General features: G+C 40.9%; 2 protein-coding genes across 2 annotated transcripts in view; one reads left to right on the forward strand and one right to left on the reverse strand.

Annotated features, from left to right (window-relative positions):
* Positions 1 to 18,198, reverse strand: part of Vom1r99 (vomeronasal 1 receptor 99) — a 120,078-nt gene that overhangs the window by 9,391 nt on the left and 92,489 nt on the right. The window lies entirely within an intron of this gene.
* On the forward strand, positions 13,188 to 14,171 carry Vom1r96 (vomeronasal 1 receptor 96). The gene has a single exon (XM_087659846.1). It carries the CDS (start codon positions 13,212 to 13,214, stop codon positions 14,169 to 14,171), a length of 960 nt encoding a protein of 319 aa, XP_087515972.1. The 5' UTR covers positions 13,188 to 13,211.

Here is an 18,198-nt window from a genome sequence, read left to right on the forward strand (position 1 = left end):
TAGGGTCTGTATGACATCAGTCCAGGATCTTCTGGCCTTCATAGTTTCTGGCGTGAAGTCTGGTGTGATTCTGATAGGTCTCCCTTTATATGTTACTTGACCTTTTTCCCTTACTGCTTTTAATATTCTTTCTTTATTTTGTGTGTTTGGTGTTTTGACAGTTATGTGACGGGAGGTGTTTCTTTTCTGGTCCAATCTATTTGGAGTTCTGTAGGCTTCTTGTATGTCTATGGGTATCTCTTTTTTTAGGTTAGGGAAGTTTTCTTCTATGATTTTGTTGAAGATATTTACTGGTCCTTTGAGCTGGGAGTCTTCACTCTCTTCTATGCCTATTATCCTTAGGTTTGATCTTCTCATTGAGTCCTGGATTTCCTGTATGTTTTGGACCAGTAGCTTTTTCCGCTTTACATTATCTTTGACAGTTGAGTCAATGATTTCTATGGAATCTTCTGCTCCTGAGATTCTCTCTTCCATCTCTTGTATTCTGTTGGTGAAGCTTGTATCTACAGCTCCTTGTCTCTTCTTTTGGTTTTCTATATCCAGGGTTGTTTCCATGTGTTCTTTCTTGATTGCTTCTATTTCCATTTTTAATTCCTTCAACTGTTTGATTGTGTTTTCCTGGAATTCTTTCAGGGATTTTTGTGTCTCCTCTCTATGGGCCTCTACTTGTTTATTTATGTTTTCCTGGAATTCTTTCAGGGATTTTTGCGATTCTTTCAGGCATTTTTGCGGTTCCTCTCTGTAGGCTTCTACTTGTTCTCTAAGGGAGTTCTTCATGTCTTTCTTGAAGTCCTCCAGCATCATGATCAAAAATGATTTTGGAACTAGATCTTGCTTTTCTGGTGTGTTTGGATATTCCATGTTTGTTTTGATGGGAGAATTGGGCTCCGATGGTGCCATGTAGTCTTGGTTTCTGTTGCTTGGGTTCCTGCGCTTGCCTCTCGCCATCAGATCATCTCTAGTGTTACTTTGTTCTGCTATTTCTGACAGTGGCTAGACTGTCCTATAAGCCTGTGTGTCAGGAGTGCTGTAGACCTGTTTTCCTCTCTTTCAGTCAGTTATGGGGACAGAGTGTTCTGCTTTCGGGCGTGTAGTTTTTCCTCTCTACAGGTCTTCAGCTGTTCCTGTGGGCCTGTGTCTTGAGTTCACCAGGCAGCTTTCTTGCAGCAGAAAATTTGGTCTTACCTGTGGTCCTGAGGCTCAAGTTCGCTCGTGGGGTGCTGCCCACGGGCTCTCTGCAGCGGCAGCAACCAGGAAGACCTGTGCCGCCCCTTCTGGGAGCTTCAGTGCACCAGGGTTCCAGATGGTCTTTGGCTTTTTCCTCTGGCGTCCGAGATGTGTGTGCAGGGAGCAGTCTCTTCTGGTTTCCCAGGCTTGTCTGCCTCTCTGAAGGTTTAGCTCTCTCTTCCACGGGATTTGGGTGCAGAGAACTGTTTATCTGGTCTGTTCCATCAGGTTCCGGCGGTGTCTCAGGCAGGGGTCCTGCCGCTCCTGGGCCCTCCCCCACGGGAGCCCAGAGGCCTTATACAGTTTCCTCTTGGGCCAGGGATGTGGGCAGGGGTGAGCAGTGTTGGTGGTCTCTTCCGCTCTGCAGCCTCAGGAGTGCCCACCTGACCAGGCGGTTGGGTCTCTCTCTCACCGGGTCTGGGAGCAGAGAGCTGCTGCGGGCCGGGCTCTGAGTATTTCTTATATACATTTCGAGTCTTTTCTCCAAATTCTTAATGACTCTGCATATAACCTATGACTTTCATATTCTGCCATGATGCCTCTGTGAAAAGAGCCAGAGAATCAAATGACACTGTGAACACGTTCTTACTTTTTCTGTTTTGGCATATAAAATCAGGGTAGAAAATAAAAATACAGTTATAATAAACTTAGGGATATCTCATTCTAAGATCATGATTAAATGACAAATATCCACCCAGTCTTGAAGGATAGGCTCTACAGGAATCTTCAATGTGATTCTAGGTGCAGATGTCTACTCCAGACTGCAGAGAAGACTGCTGAAAGGACATGAGAAATGCAGTGGGTATTTTATGTAGAACTCAACATTTCCTTTAGTGAACAATTAGTAAGTTTGAGGCCTATACTGGTAAAAAAAATTCCCAGATACATAGTAAAATATTATGAGCTAAAAATCAAGGATATGAGATAAAATAATTTCATAGTCTTTTAGTTCATATTGTACTATAATATAGTATATAAACAAGAAGCAAAACATAAAATGTTCTAAATATTTATCAGGAAAACTTATCTTTGCAACAGGAAAAGATCAGTACAGATAACTGTGGGTCTACATTCCATCCAGCCAATGCAGGGAGCTTGACTCTGTATTCCCAATGCCACCACTGTTAGTCCTGGGCTCCCTGGGCTTCAGGAAAGATTTGAGACTTGGCTCTGGGAACAGGAAAATGCAGTCTAAGATGTAGGTAGGGGGAACCTGATCTTCCCTGATTTTCACCTATCTAGTTGCTGCTAGAAAACTGCACAGAGAAGTTGGGATAGAAACGATGGGAAGCCACTGGCCCATGAAAAGGCCAGCACCTGGGAGCTGAGGAGAACACTTAGCCTTGGGATGGGGCTGGGTCCACAGGCTTAATTCAGCTAAGAAGCAATGGTTGTCTGGAAATACAAAGAGGCCTTCTATGGGAGATTTAGGCAGCAAGGCTCTGTAAGCAATGCCTACTACATACTCCCCACTGCAGTGGTACATGAAAGAGACAGTCCTCACTTCCAAACAGTTTATCAGTTGTTCATTGTGGAAAATGGATGTGTACCTACTTTTTATAACTTTTGTGAGAAGGAAAGTCTGGGAAGGGAAGCTTATTGGCTAACCCCTCACAGAGCTGAAGCACCACATTACCATGGAAAACTCTTTTTTTGCCCACTTGAGCAACTTGGGGAGCTTAGAACATGTTCCACACCAGGAATCTGTCAGCGAGCAGGGAGGCACCTACTCTAAGAGTGTGTACTCAGTTTCCAGGGTCTCAGACTTGCTCTACCTTACCAAGTTTCCTGACATGGTCTACTGTTCGACAGAAAACCACAGTCAATTTCTAAAGTTGGGGATCCCAGTCTCAGGGGATCCATCTACCAAAGAATTCGTGCAGCTGAGAACACTGCACAAGTTGGGTGGAACCACTGAAGAGCTGGGCCATCAGGGAGTTTGCTGTGAGATTGTGTCTCCTGGTCCTGCTAAAGAGATGTGGCTGCCTAAACATGAGCTAGGAAAGAATAACAATGATCCATGTTAAGGTACAGGAAAGCCCATTACTCAGCCTACACAAAGAACATCAGAGAGGTAAGAAAAACTAAGAACAGGAGAAATTGTATCCTCTAGGGGTGAGCACACCAATTGGGTGACCAAAACCAAAATCAGCCTGGAAAACACACATACAGGAGCAGTACACACACTGAGCGTGTTGTATTTGTGCATTTAGAAATAAGAGTTATGTAATAAAGAGAGGCCATTAGAATAAAGGACAGCTTGGGACGAGGGTTATTTGAAAGGGTTTTGAGAAAGTTATGGGGCAGTATAACTCATATCATTATAATACATTTTTAAATCAAAGAACTATGCAATGAAGCAATAGGGAAAATGTTAAAATTCACCAACCCTGCGTAAGAAGACATAATTCAGAGCTGAAGTGAATAGTTGGTGAAAACATTTACTAATTTGGCTTTGTGAAATAGGTTGGGAAGGAAGAAGGAAAGGTTTAGAGGGCAGAACAGCAGAACAAAACACACCTGGAGCAGGAAATGGCCAGAAGGATCCTGAGCATTTCTTGATAGAGCAACTGTAACAGCTTCAACTGACCAGGAGAACAAAGACAGCCCCTCGTTCTGCATGGAGCCAGGAACCCAAGTCTGTAAGCACTTCAGTGTGTGTCAGTGTCACAGTGACACAGGGACACTTCACTGTGTCATCCTTCAGTTACACAAATCATGGACAGCCTGATATTTATGACATCAACAATAGGCCTCAAACAGGTGGCCAGTGTTCTGCACAACAATGACCTGACCTTGTCATCTGGGGGTTGGGAAGGGTGGAGTAGAGTAGAATGGAAGTGTGAAACCTCTCTGCACAACCCACTGCATGTCGGGTGCTTATGGTCATGTGGGTGCACTTCATCAAGGGAGAAAAAAGGCAGAGTGTCTACGTCCTCTTCTATAACATGGGTACAGCCTACCTATACCCTGGTGCGGAGAGGCTGTGTAAGGGTTTAAGTCAGGTCTGAGCAATACCTGCCTATCCTTATGTTTATGAAATTGTGTGCTTGTGTATGTCATTGTCACACAACTCACCCATACCACTCTACCAGGCTATCATTGCACTCACCCCCACTGTGCCTCCTTTTACAGTGGACTCAGGCTTTGCAAGGTGGGACTGGCTCTGCTTCATGAAAGTGGGTTCTGTTTAGGATGGACTTACATTGGGCAGTATTCTTTATCTAACAATTCTACCTGGACAACTACTTGGAAGTCAGTGGGACAGAAGCCACCAGTAAGAAAATTATAGTACTTTGTCAGGAAATGTTGTGAAAAAGGGAGACTGTATGGTTGTGATGGAGGAAACCCTAAACAATATGTTGGCTAAGAAGTGACTGAAATGCTTTATATTGTCCTCTGGGCTCACACTTATAGCAGTATTTCAAAACACATCTTCAGAAACTCCAGATATACCCGTGTGCTCTTATGGTGAAGGGACAGGAAGTCCCAGTGAAGTCTTGTCAAAGACCTGCCAGGAGTTTTGTCACAGATACCTGGTGTTACTGTAGAGACTGAGCCGTTCTGCAGAAGAAACTTTTTCTGATACAATCTGTGATGTGGTGGATGAATCACATGATGAAACAAGGGATTGAGGGGTTCCCTGTCCAGCAGCTTTGATGGTCTCTTTGTAACAACTAAAGAGATAGAATTTTTTTAATTATTTCTAACTGCATGAGACAATACTGTTTGGGGAATTGTGTGAGCTGGTAAGAGAGACCAAACCTAGAGTAAGCAAAAAAAAAATCCAGTTTGCCCCATTATTTGAGTGTTCTGTAATTGTTTCTCCCAAGAAACCAGGGCCATAAATTCCTGTTTTATAGCCTGGGGAAGCCATCAGGCAAAACCACCACTAAGTTTAGCATGGTCTTGATATTTCATAACTAGCAACCATGTACCCTACCTGAGACATACTATGGGGCAGAGCACCTCCTCCAATAAGGTCACATCTCTTAATAGTACCACTCCCTGGGCCAACCATATTCAAACCAGTACATTTCTACTCTGTGGCCCCCCATAGGCTTATTTAGACACATGAGACTATGTAGCCATAGTATAATTTTAAAAAACACACATTTAGGCCAATTTCAAACATCCTAATACACTATATCAATCTTAAATATGTGAAAAATCCAATATTTAAAGTCCCCTCAATATTCATTCAATCACTTAACGGATATCCACAAAGCAAGACAGGAAACTAATTGGGCACACTTCAAATTCATCATCTCCATGTCTGATATCAAAGTGGTTTTAGATCTCCAACTCCTTTTTCACCTTGTCAACTGCAAGAAACTCCTTTTCCTGGGCTGCTTCCACTCCCTGTTAACAGATTTCCTCAGGAGTTATCCCACAGCACTAGCACCCCAAACATCTTGGGGACTCCAAGGCAGTGCCAACATTGCAGCTTCTTGTTCCAGTGCAATCAATACCTGATCTTCTGGACTTCTCTAAAGGGCCTGGCCTATAGATTAATATTCTGCTCTTCTGAAACCTTTAGAGCCAGGATTTCACAGTTAAAATCATTCTCAAAAACAAAGTCATGAGTTCTCTGCACCCAAATCCCGTGGGAGGGAGAGCTAAACCTTCAGAGAGGCAGACAAGCCTGGGAAACCAGAAGAGACTGCTCCCTGCACACACATCTCGGACGCCAGAGGAAAAAGCCAAAGACCATCTGGAACCCTGGTGCACTGAAGCTCCCGGAAGGGGCGGCACAGGTCTTCCTGGTTGCTGCCGCTGCAGAGAGCCCCTGGGCAGCACCCCACGAGCGAACCTGAGCCTCGGGACCACAGGTAAGACCAAATTTTCTGCTGCAAGAAAGCTGCCTGGTGAACTCAAGACACAGGCCCACAGGAACAGCTGAAGACCTGTAGACAGGAAAAACTACACGCCCGAAAGGAGAACACTCTGTCCCCATAACTGACTGAAAGAGAGGAAAACAGGTCTACAGCACTCCTGACCCACAGGCTTATAGGACAGTCTAGCCACTGTCAGAAATAGCAGAACAAAGTAACACTAGAGATAATCTGATGGCGAGAGGCAAGCGCAGGAACCCAAGCAACAGAAACCAAGACTACATGCCATCATCGGAGCCCAATTCTCCCACCAAAACAAACATGGAATATTCAAACAAACCAGAAAAGCAAGATCTAGTTTCAAAATCATATTTGATCATGATGCTGGAGGACTTCAAGAAAGACATGAACACACTTAGGGAAACACAGGAAAACATTAATAAACAAGTAGAAGCCTATAGAGAGGAATCGCAAAAATCCCTGAAAGAATTCCAGGAAAACACAATCAAACAGTTGAAGGAATTAAAAATGGAAATAGAAGCAATCAAGAAAGAACACATGGAAACAACCCTGGATATAGAAAACCAAAAGAAGAGACAAGGAGCTGTAGATACAAGCTTCACCAACAGAATACAAGAGATGGAAGAGAGAATCTCAGGAGCAGAAGATTCCATAGAAATCATTGACTCAACTGTCAAAGATAATGTAAAGCGGAAAAAGCTACTGGTCCAAAACATACAGGAAATCCAGGACTCAATGAGAAGATCAAACCTAAGGATAATAGGTATAGAAGAGAGTGAAGACTCCCAGCTCAAAGGACCAGTAAATATCTTCAACAAAATCATAGAAGAAAACTTCCCTAACCTAAAAAAAGAGATACCCATAGACATACAAGAAGCCTATAGAACTCCAAATAGATTGGACCAGAAAAGAAACACCTCCCGTCACATAAATGTCAAAACACCAAACGCACAAAATAAAGAAAGAATATTAAAAGCAGTAAGGGAAAAAGGTCAAGTAACATATAAAGGGAGACCTATCAGAATCACACCAGACTTCACGCCAGAAACTATGAAGGCCAGAAGATCCTGGACTGATGTCATACAGACCCTAAGAGAACACAAATGCCAGCCCAGGTTACTGTATCCAGCAAAACTCTCAATTAACATTGATGGAGAAACCAAGATATTCCATGACAAAACCAAATTTACACAATATCTTTCTACAAATCCAGCACTACAAAGGATAATAAATGGTAAAGCCCAACATAAGGAGGCAAGCTATACCCTAGAAGAAGCAAGAAACTAATCGTCTTGGCAACAAAACAAAGAGAATGAAAGCACACAAACATAATATGAATATAAAGGGAAACAATAATCACTATTCCTTAATATCTCTCAATATCAATGGCCTCAACTCCCCAATAAAAAGACATAGATTAACAAACTGGATACGCAACGAGGACCCTGCATTCTGCTGCCTACAGGAAACACACCTCAGAGACAAAGACAGACACTACCTCAGAGTGAAAGGCTGGAAAACAATTTTCCAAGCAAATGGTCAGAAGAAGCAAGCTGGAGTAGCCATTCTAATATCAAATAAAATCAATTTCCAACTAAAAGTCATGAAAAAAGATAAGAAAGGACACTTCATATTCATCAAAGGAAAAATCCACCAAGATGAACTCTCAATCCTAAATATCTATGCCCCAAATACAAGGGCACCAACATATGTAAAAGAAACCTTACTAAAGCTCAAAACACACATTGCACCTCACACAATAATAGTGGGAGATTTCAACACCCCACTCTCATCAATGGACAGATCATGGAAACAGAAATTAAACAGAGACGTAGACAGACTAAGAGAAGTCATGAGCCAAATGGACTTAACGAATATTTATAGAACATTCTATCCTAAAGCAAAAGGATATACCTTCTTCTCAGCTCCTCATGGTACTTTCTCCAAAATTGACCATATAATTGGTCAAAAAACGGGCCTCAACAGGTACAGAAAGATAGAAATAATCCCATGCGTGCTATCGGACCACCACGGCCTAAAACTGGTCTTCAATAACAGTAAGGGAAGAATGCCCACATATACGTGGAAATTGAACAATGCTCTACTCAATGATAACCTGGTCAAGGACGAAATAAAGAAAGAAATTAAAAATTTTTTAGAATTTAATGAAAATGAAGATACAACATACCCAAACTTATGGGAAACAATGAAAGCTGTGCTAAGAGGAAAACTCATAGCGCTGAGTGCCTGCAGAAAGAAACAGGAAAGAGCATATGTCAGCAGCTTGACAGCACACCTAAAAGCTCTAGAACAAAAAGAAGCAAATACACCCAGGAGGAGGAGAAGGCAGGAAATAATCAAACTCAGAGCTGAAATCAACCAAGTAGAAACAAAAAGGACCATAGAAAGAATCAACAGAACCAAAAGTTGGTTCTTTGAGAAAATCAACAAGATAGATAAACCCTTAGCCAGACTAACGAGAGGACACAGAGAGTCCGTCCAAATTAACAAAATCAGAAATGAAAAGGGAGACATAACTACAGATTCGGAGGAAATTCAAAAAATCATCAGATCTTACTATAAAAACCTATATTCAACAAAATTTGAAAATCTTCAGGAAATGGACAATTTCCTAGACAGATACCAGGTATCGAAGTTAAATCAGGAACAGATAAACCAGTTAAGCAACCCCATAACTCCTAAGGAAATAGAAGCAGTCATTAAAGGTCTCCCAACCAAAAAGAGCCCAGGTCCAGACGGGTTTAGTGCAGAATTCTATCAAACCTTCATAGAAGACCTCATACCAATATTATCCAAACTATTCCACAAAATTGAAACAGATGGAGCACTACCGAATTCCTTCTACGAAGCCACAATTACTCTTATACCTAAATCACACAAAGACACAACAAAGAAAGAGAACTTCAGACCAATTTCCCTTATGAATATCGACGCAAAAATACTCAATAAAATTCTGGCAAACCGAATTCAAGAGCACATCAAAACAATCATCCACCATGATCAAGTAGGCTTCATCCCAGGCATGCAGGGATGGTTTAATAGATGGAAAACCATCAACGTGATCCATTATATAAACAAACTGAAAGAACAGAACCACATGATCATTTCATTAGATGCTGAGAAAGCATTTGACAAAACTCAACACCCCTTCATGATAAAAGTCCTGGAAAGAATAGGAATTCAAGGCCCATACCTAAACATAGTAAAAGCCATATACAGCAAACCAGTTGCTAACATTAAACTAAATGGAGAGAAACTTGAAGCAATCCCACTAAAATCAGGGACTAGACAAGGCTGCCCACTCTCTCCCTACTTATTCAATATAGTTCTTGAAGTTCTAGCCAGAGCAATCAGACAACAAAAGGAGATCAAGGGGATACAGATCGGAAAAGAAGAGGTCAAAATATCACTATTTGCAGATGACATGATAGTATATTTAAGTGATCCCAAAAGTTCCACCAGAGAACGACTAAAGCTGATAAACAACTTCAGCAAAGTGGCTGGGTATAAAATTAACTCAAATAAATCAGTTGCCTTCCTCTATACAAAAGAGAAACAAGCCGAGAAAGAAATTAGGGAAACGACACCCTTCATAATAGACCCAAATAATATAAAGTACCTCGGTGTGACTTTAACCAAGCAAGTAAAAGATCTGTACAATAAGAACTTCAAGACACTGAGGAAAGAAATTGAAGAAGACCTCAGAAGATGGAAAGATCTCCCATGCTCATGGATTGGCAGGATTAATATAGTAAAAATGGCCATTTTACCAAAAGCAATCTACAGATTCAATGCAATCCCCATCAAAATACCAATCCAATTCTTCAAAGAGTTACACAGAACAATTTGCAAATTCATCTGGAATAACAAAAAACCCAGGATAGCTAAAGCTATCCTCAACAATAAAAGGACTTCAGGGGGAATCACTATCCCTGAACTCAAGCAGTATTACAGAGCAATAGTGATAAAAACTGCATGGTATTGGTACAGAGACAGACAGATAGACCAATGGAATAGAATTGAAGACCCAGAAATGAACCCACACACCTATGGTCACTTGATTTTTGACAAAGGAGCCAAAACCATCCAATGGAAAAAAGCATTTTCAGCAAATGGTGCTGGTTCAACTGGAGGTCAACATGTAGAAGAATGCAGATCGATCCATGCTTATCACCCTGTACAAAGCTTAAGTCCAAGTGGATCAAGGACCTCCACATCAAACCAGACACACTCAAACTAATAGAAGAAAAACTAGGGAAGCATCTGGAACACATGGGCACTGGAAAAAATTTCCTGAACAAAACACCAATGGCTTACGCTCTAAGATCAAGAATCGACAAATGGGATCTCATAAAACTGCAAAGCTTCTGTAAGGCAAAGGACACTGTGGTTAGGACAAAACGGCAACCAACAGATTGGGAAAAGATCTTTACCAATCCTACAACAGATAGAGGCCTTATATCCAAAATATACAAAGAACTCAAGAAGTTAGACCGCAGGGAAACAAATAACCATATTAAAAAATGGGGTTCAGAGCTAAACAAAGAATTCACAGCTGAGGAATGCCGAATGGCTGAGAAACACCTAAAGAAATGTTCAACATCTTTAGTCATAAGGGAAATGAAAATCAAAACAACCCTGAGATTTCACCTCACACCAGTGAGAATGGCTAAGATCAAAAACTCAGGTGACAGCAGATGCTGGCGAGGATGTGGAGAAAGAGGAACACTCCTCCATTGTTGGTGGGATTGCAGACTGGTAAAACCATTCTGGAAATCAGTCTGGAGGTTCCTCAGAAAATTGGACATTGAACTGCCTGAAGATCCAGCTATACCTCTCTTGGGCATATACCCAAAAGATGCCTCAACATATAAAAGAGACACGTGCTCCACTATGTTTATCGCAGCCTTATTTATAATAGCCAGAAGCTGGAAAGAACCCAGATGCCTTTCAACAGAGGAATGGATACAGAAAATGTGGTACATCTACACAATGGAATATTACTTAGCTATCAAAAACAACGAGTTTATGAAATTCGTAGGCAAATGGTTGGAACTGGAAAATATCATCCTGAGTGAGCTAACCCAATCACAGAAAGACATACATGGTATGCACTCATTGATAAGTGGCTATTAGCCCAAATGCTTGAATTACCCTAGATCCCTAGAACAAACGAAACTCAAGACGGATGATCAAAATGTGAATGCTTCACTCCTTCTTTAAATGAGGAAAAAGAATACCCTTGGCAGGGAAGGGAGAGGCAAAGATTAAAACAGAGACTGAAGGAACACCCATTCAGAGCCTGCCCCACATGTGGCCCATACATATACAGCCACCCAATTGGACAAGATGGATGAAGCAAAGAAGTGCAGACCGACAGGAGCCGGATGTAGATCTCTCCTGAGAGACACAGCCAGAATACAGCAAATACAGAGGTGAATGCCAGCAGCAAACCACTGAACTGAGAATAGGTCCCCTGTTGAAGGAATCAGAGAAAGAACTGGAAGAGCTTGAAGGGGCTCGAGACCCCAAAAGTACAACAATGTCAAGCAACCAGAGTTTCCAGGGACTAAGCCACTACCCAAAGACTATACATGGACTGACCCTAGACTCTGACCTCATAGGTAGCAATGCATATCCTAGTAAGAGCACCAGTGGAAGGGGAATCCCTGGGTCCTGCTAAGACTGAACCCCCAGTGAACTAGTCTATGGGGGGAGGGCGGCAATGGGGGGAGGGTTGGGAGGGGAACACCCATAAGGAAGGGGAGGGGGGAGGGTGATGTTTGCCCGTAAACCGGGAAAGGGAATAACGTTCGAAATGTATATAAGAAATACTCAAGTTAATAAAAAAAAAAAGAATTTGGAGAAAACCCAGGATTTGAAACTGTTTGGAAAGAGAACAGGACTGAACCATTCTACTGTACTGGTCAATTTTGTCTTTTCATCTTCAGGCAGCGAAAGAACTGATTAGTCATTTTGAGAACGGAATTGTCTCTCCAAGGCCAGATGACACAGCACTGCATGAGAAAACCAGCAGCTGACATGGATATAGAGATCATTCTGTGCCAGAAATAGTTCCAGATTTGGTGGGTATGTATACAGAGTGCTCTTTCACACCTAGGATTCTCTGACACAGGTACAGGACTGACTGTCCATATATTCTACGGGAGGTGACTGGATCTCTGAGTGTTTAAGGTCACACTGTTAGGAAACAGTAATGGGTAGAATTTGATTCAAAATCCAAATTGGTAACCAATTCTTCTGCAGATTTATTAACAATATTTTGGCTGGCCGGGCAGTATTGGCACATGTCTTTAATCTAACCACTTAGGAGGTAGAGGCTGTCAGATCTCTGAGTCAGAGGACAGCCTGCTATACAGAATGGGTTCTAGGACAGCCAGTGCTAAACAGAGAAAAGGTGTGTGAGAAAGAGTGAGCAAAGATAGTGAAGATACAAGAGAGCAGGGAAGTGTGTGGTAGGGAAACAGAGAGAGAGAGAGAGAGAGAGAGAGAGAGAGAGAGAGAGAGAGAGAGAGAGAGAGAGAGAGAGAGAATGAATATTAGTCATGGTGGTAAAGCAGCAGAATAAAGCAGACACTGAAATAAAATGACCCTGTGCACTGGAACACATGGGCGCCCAGCCTGCTAGCAGGGAATATTTCTAATCTCATTCAATCTTCTCCATTCAAACTCACCAGATATGTAAATCTATTTTGTGTCTGACAACAAAATGAGATGCAGCTCTTGCCCCAGAATGAACCAAACCCATGGTACTGGAGAGGGAATTTATTCTTAGAATTCATGGAAATGTTTAATGTACAAGAAAGTTTATATTCTGAGGTAGCTGCCTCACAATAGTACAGACAATTCAGCCTTTATGGGAAAGCATTAAGACAGTGGAGACAGTGAAGATGGCTTTGAGGTATTGTGAGCTGGATCTGACCTTGGTGAAATAGAATCGGGTAAGTGACATCTTATTGCCAGCTCAGTGTAGGTTGGCATTTGTGAACAAGGCTGTATTTTCTAATGATTTTTGTAATGATTTTGTAATATTTTGTTCTCCCTTTTCTTCTCAGGTTTTTGGTATTTGCTTCAAACCGACATACAATGAATAAAGTCAACATACTCCCCTCTGACACTAACATAAAAATCACCCTGTTCTCTGAAGTGAGTGTTGGGATCTCAGCTAACAGTGTCCTGTTTTTTGCCCACCTCTGCATGTTCTTTGAAGAGAACAGGTCTAAGCCCATTGATCTGTGCATTGCTTTCTTATCCTTAACCCAACTAATGCTGCTTGTAACTATGGGACTCATAGCTGCGGACATGTTTATGTCTCAGGGGATATGGGATTCTACCACATGCAGGTCCATTATCTATTTTCACAGACTTTTGAGGGGTTTCAACCTTTGTGCTGCCTGTCTACTGCATATCCTTTGGACCTTCACTCTCAGTCCTAGAAGCTCCTGTTTAACAAAATTTAAACATAAATCTCCCCATCACATCTCATGTGCCTTTTTTTCCCTCTGTGTTCTCTATATGCTCTTTAGCAGTCACCTCTTTGTATTGATCATTGCTACCTCCAATTTAACCTCAGATCATTTTATGTATGTTACTCAGTCCTGCTCAATTCTACCCATGAGTTACTCCAGAACAACCATGTTTTCCTTAGTGATGGTCACAAGGGAAGCCTTTCTTATCAGTCTCATGGCTCTGTTCAGTGGGTACATGGTGACTCTCCTATGGAGACACAAGAAGCAGGTCCAGCATCTTCACAGCACCAGCCTTTCTTCAAAATCATCCCCACAGCAAAGGGCCACCAGGACCATCCTGTTGCTTATGAGCTTCTTTGTGGTTCTTTACATTTTAGATATTGTTATCTTCCAATCAAGGACAAAGTTCAAGGATGGGTCAATGTTCTACTCTTTGCACATTATTGTGTCCCATAGCTATGCCACCATCAGCCCTTTTGTGTTTATTTTCTCTGACAAGCGCATAATCAAGTTTTTGGGGTCAATGAGTGGCAGAATAATAAATATTTGTTTATTCAGTGATGGGTATGGACCCTGAATATAATCCAGTAAATTGTGATATACCTCATGGGGACAGCATACTGCATGGAAATTGGAGTCTCATGAACCTGTATTGCCACTTTATTGTAGAGAGAATCCCTTGTGTAGTGAGTGAAAGCATCACCTGTCAATAAAAGCTGAAGTCCTATTAGCAGAAGGCAGGAAATAAGAGGTAGGAGTTCTGGTAGTGAGAGATAGGGACCCTGGAATTTAGTCGGAGGGGAAGATTTACCACCTGGACTCTGAGGAAGTCAGAAGGATGACATTGAATAAATGTAACTAGTCTTGTGGCAGACATAGAATAATTTAAATGGGTTATATAAGTGTTGAGCCAGTCGGGAAACAAAATCAAGCTTAAGGCCTATGCATTTATTTATGAACTGGGGTACAAATGGAAAAGCCTGTGGTTTCAAATCACTGTGATTTTCCTAGGATCATCCCAAGATCCAAAGACATTATGTGTGTCCAGAAAATTATTGTACATTATCTTTACTTTGGAAAAAATTTCCTCCTCCTTATTTTGAGACAGGAACTTTAAGAGGGCATGCATGTTAGAGAAACACGTCACATTAAGAGGGACTAATGCAATAAAACTCTTACTTAAGAAGTTATTGCTATGACAATACTATACTCATACATATGAGTATGTAGAATGCTCAGGTTATTTATCTGGAAAAATGATTAACTTAGTGAATCAAACTCTAGAATTTTTATTTTAGAAATTTATCTTGTAGAAATATTTTCAACAATTCTCACAGCTCTGAGTTCTCTAATATGAATTATTGATTGTGCATTTAATATATTTTCTTAACTCTAATACTTAATAGTATCATCACATGGTCTAAATAACTAAAATATTTTCATCCCATACTTTTCATTTTAAGTGATAATATTTTAATGGAATTTTACAGGAAAATACTAAAATTGTTACATCCTTATGTGCACCAGAGGACCGTTTTGAAGAGTTGGTTCTCTCACTACCTTTATGGAGATTGTGAGTAGTGACTCAAGGTCAAGCTTTCATGCTCACTGGCCCATGTGCGAATTCTTTATGGTGTATGTTCTTTAGACACATTGTTGTGATCCTCATGTCTGTGTATCTTCCCTTACCCACCAGTGCACATCATTACAAACACTCTTTTTGCTCTTTTCTTTCTTTTCTTGGATTTTTTCATATTTCCATTTCAAATGTTATCCCATTTCCCAGTTTCCCTCCAGAAACCCCCTATAACATCCCTACTCTTCCTACTTCTATGAGGTTGCTACCCCAATCACCCAGACATTCATTCCCTCCTATCCACCCAGACATTCTCCTACACTGAGGAATTGAGCCTTTACAGGAACAAGGGCCTCTTCTCCCATTGATACACAACAAGGACATCTTCTTCTCTATATGCAGCTGGTGCAATTGTTTGCTCCATGTGCACTCTTTGATTGGTGGTTTAGCCCATGGGGGCTCAGGGGAATCTAGTTGATTGATACTATTGTTCTTCCTATGTGGTTGCAAACCTCTCCAGCAACTTCTGTCCTTTCTCAAACTCATTCATTAGGGACCTAGTTCTCATTCTAATGGTTGGCTGAAAGCATCCTTCTCTGTGTTTGTCAGGCTCTTGCAAAGCCTTTATCAGGCTCTTGTCAGCCTGATTTCTTGGAATCCACAATAGTGTCTGTATGTGGGATGGATCCTCAGGTGTGGCACTCTCTGGATGGCATTTCCTTCAGTCTCTGCCCCACACTTTGTTTCTGTATTTCCTCCTATGTGTATTTTCTTCCCCCTTGTAAGAAGGACTGAAGCATCCACACTTTGGTCATCCTTTTCCTACAGCTTCATGTGGCTTATGAATTGTATGTTGGTATTCCAAGTTTTGGGACTAATATCCACTTATCAGTGAGTGCATATCATCTGTGTCCTTTTGTGATTATGTTACCTCACTTAGGATATTTTCTAGCACTATCCATTTGCCTAAGAATTTCATGAATTCATTGATTTTAATAGCTAAGTAGTACTCCATTGTATAAATGTACCACATTTTCTTTATCCATTTCTCTGTTGAAGGACATCTGGGATCTTTCCAGCTTCTGGCTATTGTAAATAAGACTGCTATGAACATAGTAGAGCGTGTGTCCTTGTTATATGTGGGAACATCTTTTGGGTACATTTTCGGGAGTGTTATAGCTGGGTCCTTAGTTATTTCCTCTGTCCAATTTTGTGAGGAATCACCAGACTGATTTCCACAGCATGCAATCCCACCAATAATGGAGGAGTGTTCCTCTTTCTCTACATCTTCACCTGCATCTGCTGTTACCTGAGTTTTTTGCCTTAGCCATTTTGACTGGTGTTAGGTATAACCTTAGGGTTGTTTTGATTTGCATTTCACTGATGCCTAAATATGTTGAACATTTCTTTAGGTGCTTCTCAACCTTTCAAGATTCCTCAGTTGAGAACTTTTTGTTCAGTTCTGTACCCCATTTTAATAGGGTTATTTGGTTCTCTGGTGTCTAACTTCTTGAGTTCTTTGTATATATTGGATATTATACCTCTATCAGTGTAGGTTTGGTAAAGATGTTTTCCAAGTTCTTTGGATGCCAATTTTCATATTGATTGTGTCCTGTGCCTTACAGAAGGTTTGGGATTTTCTGAGGTCCCATTTGTTGATTCTTGGTCTTAGAGCATAAGCCATTGGTGTACTGTTCAGGAAAATTTCCCTTGTGCGCATGTGTTCAAGGTTTTATGCCTCTTCTTCTTTTATTAGTTTCAGTGTATCTGGTTTTATATGGGGTCTTTGATCCACTTGGACTTGAGCTAAGTACTAGTAGATAAGAATGAAATTGCAAATTGTTCCTTCTAACTCTATAAAGAAGTAAGTTGAAATTTTGATGGGGACTACATAGAATCTGTAGATTGCTTATGGCAAGAAGGCTATTTTCCCTATATTAATCCTGCTAATCCATGAGCATGCAAGATATTTGCATTTTCTGATATCTTCTTTGTTATTTTTCTTTGGAGACTTAAAGTTCTTGTTATACAAATCTTTCACTTGCTTGCATAGAGTTACACCAAGTTATTTTATGGTTTTTTTTTGTGACTTTTGCAAAGGGTATTGTCTTCCTCATTTCTTTTTCAGCCTTTGTGTAGAGGAGGGATACTGATTTTTTTGAGTTAATTTTATACCCAGCCGAGTTGCTTAAGTTGTTTATCAGGCTTAATTATTCTCTGGTGGAACTTTAGGGTCATTTTTTAAAAAAGATTTATTTATTATATATAAGTACACTGTAGCTGTCTTTAGACACCAGAAGAAGGCATCAGATCTCATTACAGATGGTTGTGAGCCACCATGTGGTTGCTGGGATTTGAACTCAGGACCTCTGGCAGAGCAGTCAGTGCTCTTAACCACTAAGCCATCTCTCCAGCCCTTAGGGTCACTTAATTATACTAACATATCATCTGCAAATAGTAATATTTTTACTTGCTCCTTTCCAACTTGTTTACATTTAGCCTCCTTTTATTGTCTAATGGCTCTGGCTGGCACTTCAAATACTATATCGAATAGATTTGAAGACAATGGGTAGCCTTCTCTAGTCCCTGATTTTAATGGGATTGCTTCAAGTTTCTCTCCTTTTAGTTTGATATTGGTTCCTGGTTTGCTGTATATTGGTTTTACTATGTTTAAGTATGGGCCTTGAATCCCTGATCTTTCCAAGATGTTCATCATGAAGGCATGTTGAATGTTGTCAAAATTTCTCTGAGCATCTCATGAGATAATCGTGGGTTTTCTTTTTTGTTTTTGTTTGTTTCTTTATATAGAGGATTACGTCAATGAATTTCCATTCATTGATCCATTCCTGCATCCCTGAGATAAAGCCTATTTGATAATGGTGAATAATCTTCTTGATGTGTTCTCTGGTTTGGTTTGCCAGAAATTTATTGAGTATTTTTGCCTTGATATTCATAAGAGAAATTGGTATGAAGTTCTCGTTCTTTGTACGGTCTTTGTCCTTTACATATAAGCATAATCGTGGCTTCA

This window comes from Rattus norvegicus, chromosome 4, assembly GCF_021556685.1.
Source record: "Rattus norvegicus strain SHRSP/BbbUtx chromosome 4, alternate assembly SHRSP_T2T, whole genome shotgun sequence".
Lineage (NCBI taxonomy): Eukaryota > Metazoa > Chordata > Mammalia > Rodentia > Muridae > Rattus > Rattus norvegicus.